General features: G+C 39.2%; 1 protein-coding gene across 1 annotated transcript; it reads right to left on the bottom strand.

Moving 5' to 3' along the window:
- Positions 1–362: 362 nt before the first annotated feature.
- LOC117257373 (BOS complex subunit ncln) lies at positions 363–9,682 on the bottom strand. Its single transcript, XM_033627532.2, has 16 exons — positions 9,592–9,682; positions 8,117–8,302; positions 6,263–6,453; positions 5,866–6,010; positions 5,677–5,774; positions 3,691–3,768; positions 3,495–3,598; positions 3,175–3,263; positions 2,948–3,087; positions 2,687–2,865; positions 1,845–1,932; positions 1,697–1,735; positions 1,144–1,316; positions 983–1,036; positions 822–900; positions 363–692 (listed from the first exon to the last, which is right to left on the bottom strand). Exons 2-16 carry the CDS (start codon positions 8,262–8,264, stop codon positions 636–638), a joined length of 1,662 nt encoding a protein of 553 aa, XP_033483423.2. The 5' UTR covers positions 8,265–8,302; positions 9,592–9,682; the 3' UTR covers positions 363–635.
- Positions 9,683–12,425: the final 2,743 nt, after the last annotated feature.

Genomic DNA, 12,425 nt, shown 5'->3' on the forward strand with positions numbered 1-12,425 from the left:
TGGAACAAACCAAGGGAGGGATGGGGTTTATAAGAATCCCCCACCAGCACCCAGGGTCACCTCTATTCACTGTCAGGATGCCACATGAGCATCAATAATTCACCAAGCGCTGTAGGGTGCCTTTGTGGCTCCACTGCTCTCACTGAGTTATCTGTGACAGGAACTGGCTGTTCATCTCGCTGCAGTGGCTCGGCCTTGTTTGACAGCCATGTTAAGCCCAGTCAAATCCATGTCAACAGATGCAGAGCAGAGGACATGGGGAATCATAGTAATGATGTGGCAGGAAGGAACGTCCTTCACGGCTGCACAAATCAAATCCTGTCTCTAGATTGTGCTCCAATCTTACTTTGATGCGACACAAATCCCAAACTCCTCCTTTATTTATTTTGTTTGCATCTTCCCCCAAACAACAAATTCCAGTCCATTCATATAAGAAAATGTTTACAGTACAATGATTTATAAAAACAATATACATTTCAAAGCAAATGCACACTTTATAAGTTGTGCATATGATCAGACTCAGAAGATTCTCACTGCACTGCTTTCATGTTCTGCGCAGCCAGTGAAGCAGAAGTCCAACATGTGCAATGCGGACTTCAAAGCTCTCGTAATAAAATCAGTATTCACAGTCTGGTTTACTCGTGCTTGGATTTCACTGCCGCTTTGAGCTTTGTGTAGAGATAACCGAAATTCTGTAAAAGAGAACAGACAGATGCTGTGAGAAAACAAACCTGATGTGTCAAGGGTTGTCTACTTTAAGACAACATACAACACAGAAGATGCTGTCTGCTAAGACGCAATGCAGCAATACATTAACAAACCTGAATGGTGTAGTAAACGATCCCCAGATAAGCAGCGATGCAGCCGCCGAGGAAGAGATCAAAAGCTGCAGGCTTCACTCTGGAAGAAAAAGTGTGTCAGTGTCCAAGTGTGTTACTGAAATTACCACATGCACAACATGCATATGAACACAGATATTTACCTGTACATCACTATTGGTTGGTTCATTTGATCAAAGAAGGTAATATCAGGGTCCCTGTGTGAAGAAATACAATTCATCAGTAGTGATACTGTTGTATTTCTTCCCTCATTGTATCTACATTGCAGTTTGTTTTTTCTCTCCACTGTACTTCCTCCTTTTACCTCCTGTCCTGTCGGAAGGCGTGCCTGTGAACTTGCTGTAGGTAACGTTTGAATTCGTGCTCCAGTGAGTTAACCAGCAGGATGTGACCGGGCTCTTTATCCAGCAGCTGGGTGGCCCGGGGAACTGATGTGAGGAAGGACATCAGACTGGAGATACGGCCGTCGTGGAAGTCCTGCATCGAGAATTTATATTAACAGAAAGGAAAATGTAGGAAATGTCTTATGTGCAATCACATACAATTAAAAGTTATTGTATATCAAGGAGTCCCACTTTTTACACATGAAAAGCCTAATTTGAAATTCACATCTCTTTTTCAATTACTTATAGAAATTTTTATTTTAATAACTTTGACATCAAGCTGCAATTTTCCACACTCTAAATATATCTTCTTTTTTTCCCCAAATGCCTCCAATTTTAAATAAATCAAATTAACAAGCTATGGTTATCATGCAAACCCAACCCTTTGAACGTGCAAACACTGCAGTGCCTATGAACTAACACCAGAGGTCAGCACTTGTCTTTGCATATTGGCCAATCTAACCAGGAACTCACCAATTGGCCCTTGAAAACCTGCACGTCTTTAGGTGAACCCTTGTGGAAGATAATAAAAGTTAATAACACATTAAAAATGCTGGTAAATGATGAAACCACAGTTTGGGTTATTTGGATACATGCATCCTGTTTTCCTGTATTTAATCACCTTGTCAGAGAGATTGTACATATAACGTGCCAGTGCTTCTGCTATGATGATGCCATTGCGCTTCATTTTCCTGAAGTCCACTTGTGACCTGTGAGAAGACACAGACATATGATGTGTTGCTTTACATCATCTTAACATATCATATGATCCTATCCGAGGTCTCTTAGCTGGTCACTTGGATTTTACTGTTCTGGTTTGACTTTTTTTATTTGACTTTATCATTTATTCTGTCTTAAAGGAACAGTGTGTAGACCCGGTGGTTTACATCGGTAAAAACACAGAATAAAGCAGTTTCATGTTTAAAAAATCTGTGTTTTTCCTGCACTGCTCGTCCAAGAGGGGCTGCAAACTACAGTGGCTAACATGACAAAGTGAATGCGAATGGACCTGTCGAGAGCCAGTGTTTAGGTTGTCCATTCTGGGCCACTGTAGCAAAATGACAGTGAAAATTGGCATTGCAACAAGGCAGACTCTGCTCTGTGGACAAGGACCCACTCACTATGAAGATACAGTATAAACAGCTCATTCTAAGGTATTGAAAACATGACTATCCTTATTTTCGGGTGATTATACACTAACGATGACATACTTCTGCCAATACATCCCCCTAAATCCTACACACTGAACCTTAAATGTGACAGAAGGTGTTTTATTGTGATTATGTTGTGGTCTTACTGTACTTGGATGGTGGATTTTATGGTGTCTTTATATCTGGATCATTAGACCAAATTAATTTCCCTGTGTTGGATAATAAAGTTGATCTAAATCTGAATATCATCTCATAGTAAACAAGGCCTTCAAGCACCTAGTCATAGTAATCCTAAACAGACTTTAGAACCCACATGGTGTCTAGCATGGAGCCACGGAGCTCAGATTTGGGGTCCTCCAGATGAGACAGTGTGAAACTTGGTATCCTGCGCAGGCTGTAGCGCTCGTGCTCCCATGCTACTGTGGACTCCACAAGATTGATCTTCTTATGGACCAATCCCACCTTCACCCAGGGGAATCTGGAGGACACCACCTGGACCAAATTACAAATTTAAGCCTGTGAGGACTGAGAAAGGCCGACTCCACATTTTGGACCTTGCGGTATAGCATGTTACCTCTTCCAGTTGTTGAATGAAAGAGTGCATGGGAGCGTCGGGTTTAGGAGGGCGGGACACGTGCATGTACAGTTCATCACCGTTGGCGAGTGTATCCAAACACACAACGAATGCCACGTTGTCATGGAGCAGGCTGGACTCTGCAGAGAAAAGGTTTGGATGAAATAAATCAAACTGGGCTGCTCATGTTCAGATGTGTCAGTACTTTTCCAACGCCCAAAACTCACCAGCATGGTCCAGATTCTCTTCAATCCATCTCCTTGTGCCAAGGAAATTGTATTTTCCTCCTCCAGTTAAGGAGAACATCAAATGATATCTGAAAGAACAAAAATAAATCTGAAAATTTATCTAACAGTTGAGAATTATGTCCTTAATTATCATAAGTTTAAATATCAAGCAGCATCTACCAAGTTTGTAATGTTGTTTTCTCGATCCATAATAAAACATATGTTCTCATCACTTTTTGTGCTTACACTTTAAGCATGGGATAAACATAATGACCAAAAAGCATGTGTATCATCATACTCTATGGGGGAATCAAACTTACGGTGGTCTTGTTCTTGGACTACTAAAAAGCTTCTGAAAGAGACGTGCCAACTCCAACAGGATGATGACCCCACTGCCATTAGAGTCTGCTCCATACGATAACCACTGTGTTACACGACAAAAACAAACATCATGCTTGAGCATATATTACACTGCAAGTGCTGAAATTGTGTTTCATCATTTTGTTTGTGACTCACCGGTGCCAGACCGTAGGAATCATAGTGGGCAGTGATGACGATAGTTGGTGCATCATCCCCAGCTCCAGGAAGCACTCCCTAAAATAAACATCACCAGTTGTACAGTGCAGACATGAGCAACAATCACAACCCATACTAATCAGGATTGATGAAATTTGTATCAATCAAATCAGTCGCCAGAAGAAGAAGTTGGTATTGTACATTTCTGCAAAGCATTGATGTGTTACGTTTGTTTCACACATAACATGTCAACTTTTCTAAAGTGATGTAGTTCTGATTACATGTACATTAGCTGACTTTGTCCTTGGAGGTGAAGGAGATGGTGGATGGTGTGAACACATAGGCGAGATGAGTCCCAAGCAGCAGACCACTGCAGAGCAACAAACCACAAAGCAGTTATGCTACCCAAAGCCGGTATTTTTAGCAAGACAGATGGCATTTCCAGCGTCACCTGTGCCACCAAAAGCAGTTGCTTTTTAGCGACACATCTGCAGTACTTCCTGTGGTGACTGTGCCACCAAAAGCAGTTGGCTTTTGCTGAAACATCAGGGTATTTGCTGTGGGGATTGTGCCAGCAAAGGTGGTTTTTTGTTTTGTGAAACATCCAGCAGCAACTGTGCCAGCAAAAACAGTTCAATCAGGAGAGACTCGTTCTGAGAGAAAAGAATATTTATTTATATGAGTTGGCTGTTTACACATGAAACATATAAATTAGCCAGGTATCTGGAGAAAGCTTGGGAGAAGAGGAAAAAAGCTCTTTATAATTCATAGATATATAACAGTTCTTTTATATCTATTTATATTGTTTGTGTTTCTTTTCTTTTTCCACATGTTTTGTATATGTAAGACCGGAAGATGTATATTTTGTAAATAATGTGTCTTGTAATCCCATGTGGGATGGGCCAAATATATGGCATGACACGGAAATAAAATATAATGAATGAATGAATATATGTGCACATAAGTATGAGAAATGTGAAAAGTTTGTAATGTCATCTATTCCAGGAGGGTGGTGAAGATGTAGTACATTAGGGATCCCCCCAAAGAAAAAGATAGAAAAGAGGAAAAACAAACGATATGAGTTTATCTTTACCTTATCAGGCAGCAACAGACATCTAATGAAATAAAGAAGACTATGAAATGAAATGAATATGTATATTTTATACACATATTTCTTAATGAAGCCATGAATGAGATCAGTTGACCGTTATGTGAAGATTGAGATCAGAATAAGTCTATGTTGATGACTTAAGGGAGGCAGAAATGTAGATAAAGAGATTTATATTAAAAAGAAAAATGCGAGTGGTGTTGAAACAGGTAAAGTCTAACCACTGAAATAATGTAAAGGCAGTAATGAAAAACAGAAATAATAGACGAATGAACAAATCGAGGTCCAGAGACCATGGGTGTCGATATGCTGAACATAACAAAAGGTCAGCAAGGACCAAAATGAAATAAAATGTCAAAAGATTAAAAATTACAATCATTTAAGATCAACTTAAATAAAATGGTAAAAGGAACAAAAGGTCTGACGACCAAACATAAATTAAAGTCAGCAATGACAAACAGATATTATGGTCCGACAACTGAAGTGAAAATACAGTGACCATGAGATCCCACAGACCATGGGTGCACAGCGTCCTAAGGACCGTGTTTTTATGTTGAACAAGAAAGTCTTCCTGATTGAACTTATGCTGAGCTTCATTTAGTTTTTAGCAAAAAATGGGGGGTATTTGCAGTAGTGACTGTGCCTCCAAAAGTGTTCGTTTTTTAGCAAGACATTGACAGCATTTCCAGTGGCAAATGTGCCACCAAAATTAATATTTTAAGCTTAAAACACAATCTTTTCCTAACCATTACACAATAATGTGCAGATGTTACATATCTGCGGTATGCAAAAACCCAGAATGCTAACATTTATTCTGGCCAGTGGGTTGGGTATTTACTCCTTTGTTCTGCACATAAAGTCTTGTGTTCCACACTCACCTCCAGTGCAACAACGGCGTTGTCAGTGATGCCCTTAATAGGGGCATTGTTGCTCACTAAGATCTGAAAGGCCGTAGCTGTAACCATACTTCGAAGGACTGCCAAAAATGAAAACATACAAACTTCAGTACAGACATGTTGTATTGTTTTTTGTAAATGTACATCCACATATCGCCTTGCTCCTCTTACCTCTGACAAATATAGATGAGGTCCGGGTGGCTGCAGCCTGCTTGACCTCCTCATACATGTAAAGCAGCTGTTCATCCTCAGTCGCCACATACACAGGCATTAGAGTCTCCTTCAGCAAGGCCTCACTCTCACTCACCATGAAAGACTGAGCAGGGAAAAAGAGATTTATTGAAACAACCCTCTCTGTTAGCACATGCAGCAATTGTTTTATGTTCTGCAGTGTGGTGATCATAACGCTTCAGCAAGCTGTTACCTAATACCCTGGAGCTGAAGATATAAGGTATTACACTCAGAAACCGTTTTCTGTCTGATGGATCAGAAAAGATGCTGTAAATTTTTTCCTTGTTGCCTTGCAGCATGTCCTCGAGCAAAAAGGTGTTTCTGGATAACTTGTTACCTGTATGGTGTCATGTGGGATGCTGGAGATGTTTTTGGGCAGCAGGATCAGGATGGCAGCTGCACTTTGCCTCTGAGCCTCGAGGTATTTTTCTGTGGTGAAGTCCACCACCTTCATTATGACGCAGCGGCGTGTCAGCACTGGCTCGTCTGCTGAGCGTGCCTCTGCTACCACGATGGCTCCACGGCAACCTCAGCAGACAAATAAAAGATGAGGGTAAAATGAACACAAATATAAAATTAGGCCACTTTGATTATAATCTGTTCTTCTGCTGCATAATTGAAAGTACATTTACTTAAAAGTTTTGACATGTACTTAACTGTAGTATTTCTATTTTTATATCAGTTTACGCCTATACTTCAGTACATTTCAGGGGATATGTTGTATTTCTTACCCCACTACTTTTGTCTAAAATTTGCAGACCTCCTAACCCTTATTCTTCCTACAGGTCCCTCAGGTCAGCTGACTTGGGGATCCTGGACTGCCCCATGCCCCAGACTCAGCTCAGGGGTAATCATGCCTTTGCTGAGTCTGCCCCCAACTGTGGAACAGCATCCTCCTCCTGATCAGATCGGCCACCTCCACTGACTTAAGTTCAGGCTCAAAACCTACTTTTCTTCATTAACGTTTGAGTCTCCCTGATGTGACTTTCTCTGATGTCTGCCTGTGTGTGTTGTGTCCCTAAATGTATGAGCTGTGTACCTGACAGTTATGTTGCCTCTCATCTTATTTCTTTTGTACAGCACTTTGGTCAGTGTAAATTGTTTTTAAATGTGCTTTATAAATACATTTGAGTTGAGATATATATAATATTTTACACTCTGAACAAAGACATCATGCATGAGTGACTTTATTTTTAATACTTTTGGTTCATTTTTAAAATGTACTGTCAGTATCTGTTATCTGTCTACTAAGATTGTCTCAGTCAACATCTTTTCGTTATGCTCACATGAGCTGACACATTATTTCCATTTTCATTAGAGAATAACACAAATGGGTTAAGCATGTGGTGGCCATGCTGTCTTGAGTGTAACATGTTAATACAGTAAAACCTTTGTTTTAACTCCTTAAATCACTGATTAAGACTGGTTACCAAATGTAACAAATCACAATCCCTTGTCTCACTTTATCCCTTGAAACAAGACTGACATCTACATTTTACAAAAATGTACACATCATAAGCATTAAATAACCCAAGGTGAGCAGTGGTGGAAGTGCTCAGATGCCTTTCTTCAGTACAAGTACTAAAATACAACAGTGTAAAAAAACAAACTCTATTAGAAGTCCTGCTTTCAAAATCCTACTTCCGTAAAAGTACAGAAGATTTATCAGCAAAATATACTTAAGGAATTAAAAGTAAAAATACTCTTTCTGCAGGAAAAAAGGGCTTTGACTGATAGATCATTGTATATGACGTTAACACATTGTGAACACACACCGTTAACAAGAAAAAGTCTGGGAAGTTGTGAGATGATTAATCCGGTAGGGGAAAAAAAGTGTCATAAATTTATATTAATTTTTCAGTCTTTCCTTTAATTGCTTTTTATTGTATAAGACACTGCTTTCTTAATAAGGGACACAGGCTAAAAGGGTTGAGAAATTTTAATCTTTAACAATGCATTGTCTTTTCTACAACTGTGAAGTGATGTTTTATGTAAAATCTGTGGTAACTATAGCTGTCAAATAAATGCAGTGGAAATATATTTCCCTCTGAAATGTAGCAGAGTAGAAGTATATAGCAGCATAAAATGGATGTACTTAAGTGATTTATCTGAAAGCTGTACTTACGTACATAGCTTAAGTAAACAGATACTTTCCACTACTGGATGTGAGGTGTTAACTCTTTAAACTTACCATGCTTCTGTTGTGCCAAGTTGTACTGTTGCATCCTGTAGGCTGTGAACTCATAGGAGGAGACAGCGGGGAGAGCAGAGCCATGCAGACACTGGACACAGAGCAGCAGCTGCAGCACAGCAGCTACACTCAGGTCTCTCAGCAACATGATGTCACGTCCTGCCTGTGTTCTGTTACGGTCTCAATCTATGAGGGAAGGCTAATGTTACTGTAGGCTACGTACAAGGCCAGACTACTGAAGTGAAAGGAATATTTCAAGTTTGTGATACTTACACATTTTGCACACCAAGATAATCTTTGCGAGTGAACACTGCTTTCATGATTTTTGAAGCATTATTTCAATATCCAGAAGTAAAAAGCTAACGTTACGCTGTGAACAAACTCATTTAGCAACTTGTCTGCAGCCATAATTTTTAAGACACGTAAAGGCTTCAAAATTTATATGTGGTGTATTTACTGATGTGTTTGTGTCGTAGAAGAAATCCTGAAAGTCTCTTGAGGTTGTGTTAACCACAGGTCTTATTTTAGACATCTAACCAAGAACCCTTTCAAAAAACTCATCAACTCCAAGAGAAGGGAACCAGTGCTAAAATGCTAACTCATGTCCATGTTTGAGGACTCATTCCTGTTCTTCTTAATTATCGACATCTCATTTATCCAGTCGTATGGTCCGTGCTCCCCACACAGACAGCCTTTTCCGACAGGAAATTGAACTAAAAGTGAAACTTATCTATGCTCTCTTTAAAGCCAGACTCCACTGACAAAAATAGTAATTTTACCTTGCTGTATTTGGGAGCTGCTGGTTCACTGTTTCCTTTAGTATTGTAAAGGGCTAGTTCTGATTCAGCAGTCGGACAATAATATAAACAAACAACAAAGCAAGGCAAAATTACTATTTTCATCTATAAAGTTTGGCTCTGAAGAGAACAAAGTTTCAGTTTTAGTCTAGTTTTCAGTCAGAAAGCTCTGTCTATTTGGGAAGTACTCAGTATATGACTGAATAAATTAGACTGGAATTATACTGCACAAGATTTATGAGAGTTTGTAAAATTCTGTTTTAATATAGTTTGGCTGTTATGAAATGTGGACCCCCGTGACTTCAATTCATCAAGAATTTTCTGTTTTTAGATTTTTCATTTACCATGAAGGATTGCAAGAAAAGCAAAGTTTTCTTAACAAATTCAACATAACATGGAGTGAGTAAATGATATACAAATGGCCATTTGGGGGATGAAGTATATTCAAAATGAATGTGCTATATTAATCACAGTTAGATTTTTTTTTCAGCTCCCATTATAAAAATCCTTGATAACATCATCAATCATTGGTGGGTTATCCATTTTGTCATGTACTGAAGGGTACCATATTCTCAACCAACCTTGACTACCATGCTCTCACAGTTTACAATAATATATTCTATCTATAACCATGAAATGTCCCACTGGCACCATTTTAGGCATGGAAATGTTCCTCACCTGTCTCCCAGAGGTCCTGTCACATGAGCCTTCTCACTATGTCCTCCTCAACTTCGGTGTTGCTCCTTGCAGCGTGGACACAAACTGGCTCCTGTGGATTCAAGGCATCTTCTGTAGGTAAGCCACCATTCACCATCTGCTCCCAAGGGATCAACTCAAGGCTAATCACAAACACCCAACCCCCATCCCTAACACTCACTACTCCTCTATCCATCTATCTACCCATCCCTCCCTCCCATCCTCTCTGTCCTGGCTGCATTCACTTCAGTAGGTAATCACACATCACCAGCAGAGACTCTGTGTGGGAGGCAGGCAAAGTGTTTCATTTAGTAGCTATTTGTTTCATCTCCTGCAGGGATGACAGTTTGAAGCAGTCTGAGGAGCCGCTTGGATACGAGCACTTGAGAACTTTCCGAGACTGCATAGAAACCTCACCCTCTAGTCCGTCTATCTTTGAATAAAATGTGTAAAATATTGTTTAAGAAAAAAGAAATACCTAAAAAGTACAGTTACAAGCATACAGAAACACACAGCACCATGACACTTAAGATATCTAATATTTATTTTTTGATATGTTGCACTATACACAGAACTTTGACACTGTTAAAATCTAAATGGAACCAGTTCACAATCATCATAATAAGCACCTGACAAACAAATAAAAAAGCATCTGTCTGCACATGAATTATTTCCCATTCTTGAAAAATAAATTAAAAACACACATCTGCAAATAAATAGCCTCTGTTACAATGCATTACTTTAAACACTGAACTCAAAAGAGATTAGTGAAGCTACGCCCCGAGTGAGGCCAGGGGTAGTGCACACGCCTCCGACAGCCTGCGTGAGAATCTGTTAGCATGATGTTAATGATAGAGAAAACAAGAAAAATCAGCACCATAGTCAATCTGATAGTCAGTCCTTCAATGTTAATGGTAACTGTACACAGCTACTGGTCCAACACACACTCAGCTAGTGTAGTAGCTGCATTAGTGACATATTAACTGACCTGCTGTACTACTCTTGTATTTTTCCTAATTAATGCAAGTCATTTTATTATCTACAAACATGGCACCTTATTTGCAAATGTATTTATTTTTGTCTGTTTACTTTTGTAACTCTGTAAATGCTGTAGAAACATTGAGGCTGTATCAGGTATATCAGTGACAAGAGAAAGGAGATGCCCTTTTACAGGTTAACAGGCAGAATTAGCGTTTTGTTCTCTTTCCAAGTAGCTTTCAGTTTTGTTTACTCACCATGTACGTTGCTATGAATTAATTCACTTGACCAGAGCAAAAACATGTGTTCCTTTTTTTGACCATGCCTACATACCTCTCCAAACAAAAAGCTCTACCAGATGCAGTCAATACACACTCTCAATAAAATGACGTTTGCTTCTGCTGTTTCTGTATGGATTTTCATAAAAATGTAAAACGCCCTGGTTGTAAACGTGCTAACAAAAATCAGCAGAGCATCAGTCATGAAAGATTAATGCAATGTTTCCCCAAAACACTGCAACATAGCCACAAAGATAACCCACATAAGTTTGTTTATAGTAGATGTGCACAATATTTCAGAAGTAATTTCTTGTCGTGATCTCAAATCCCTCGATCATGTGTCAGCAGAATATCCTGAATGTTTCCATGAGAATGACTTAACACTCAACACTCTATCACTCCAACCGAGCCCTGATTCATGTCTCATCCAGTCTCACAGTCAATCTACCCACTCAGAGCCTCATTAAACAATGTATAACTGTGTGTGTTTTATCCTTGGGGCACCTGCTGACCCCAGAGCTGTACTTCTTGTCAATCTCGCAGTCACATCAATCAAATTGTTCCTAATGACTTCATGTCATTGTTTTTGGTTTTAATTAGTGCTATTTAAAAATATCAATGGGGTCCTGACAGCATCCAAAAGCACCCAATTCCACCTGTGCAGTTTTAAAAGACTAGGTCCTAATTCAATGTATCACACACTATGTCAGTCATTGTGAAGGAGACACACACAGATTTCCTCATATACTCTATCGACGACCCTAAATACTGCTCTTCCTAAGGTAAAATGATATTCAAAGCTAATTGTAACTACCCTAAAACAATAAAAATCATTTTTTTAGATGACAGTTATCACATAAGTAATAATGTGATAAGGAGAAAGTAGTTACCATTTTGCTGTGATGGTGGTGTCTTACAGTAGTTTGCTGCTGGGGTCCCCAGAGTGTATGTTAAATATGTTAGTGTGTTGGTAGGTCAAGAGTTAAAGATTTCAGAATATTCTGAACTGAACCATGTCATTTGTTCTTCAAGCACTCCTCTACTTTCAGGGTCATCATCAAACTGTTAAGCCAGCAATCCAAAACTACAGGATATGAGCAATAGTGTTAAGTGTACAAATACAAAGAACTGCAGTTATATTACCAGATATAAGAGCTTATCATGGTTAAAGTTATTTTAAATACAAAAGGATTTTCAAATGAGCATGTTGCATTTTTGGGAAACCAAGCCTGATCTTCCACGGTCGTTTGTTCCAGAGCAGATTCACATGCAAGTGACTGTTATCATTGATTAGAAAACAGCCGACGTCTGTCGAGCTCTAGAGATGTCTTTAGAGTGATGTAAACATGACAGATAAACAATATGCATCCAGTACTTCCTAAAGGCAAGGACTAATTCCTTATCAATGACGTGGGAAACATCCATTGGCATCAAAGCGTCGACAATACACAGCTGTGTCTGGTGCTACATTTTACAGTTCTTGTCCCCAAATCAAATTAGACCAATTGGTTATATTAAAAATTAAGGGGAAATGTACAACCATACAAACCAAATACACTT

This window comes from Epinephelus lanceolatus, chromosome 1 (genome assembly GCF_041903045.1).
Source record: "Epinephelus lanceolatus isolate andai-2023 chromosome 1, ASM4190304v1, whole genome shotgun sequence".
NCBI lineage: Eukaryota > Metazoa > Chordata > Actinopteri > Perciformes > Serranidae > Epinephelus > Epinephelus lanceolatus.

What these genes read in the sequence shown, in the direction of transcription:
- LOC117257373 (XM_033627532.2), bottom strand. Translation starts at nt 8,264, where the DNA reads ATGTTGCTGAGAGACCTGAGTGTAGCTGCTGTGCTGCAGCTGCTGCTC. An exon ending in AGAGAATCTGGACCATGCTG is followed by an intron (nt 3,088 to 3,174) that starts GTGAGTTTTGGG and finishes TTTTCTCTGCAG; the next exon opens with AGTCCAGCCTGCTCCATGAC. An exon ending in GGCTCCATGCTAGACACCAT is followed by an intron (nt 1,933 to 2,686) that starts GTGGGTTCTAAA and finishes GTCTTCTCACAG; the next exon opens with GTCACAAGTGGACTTCAGGA.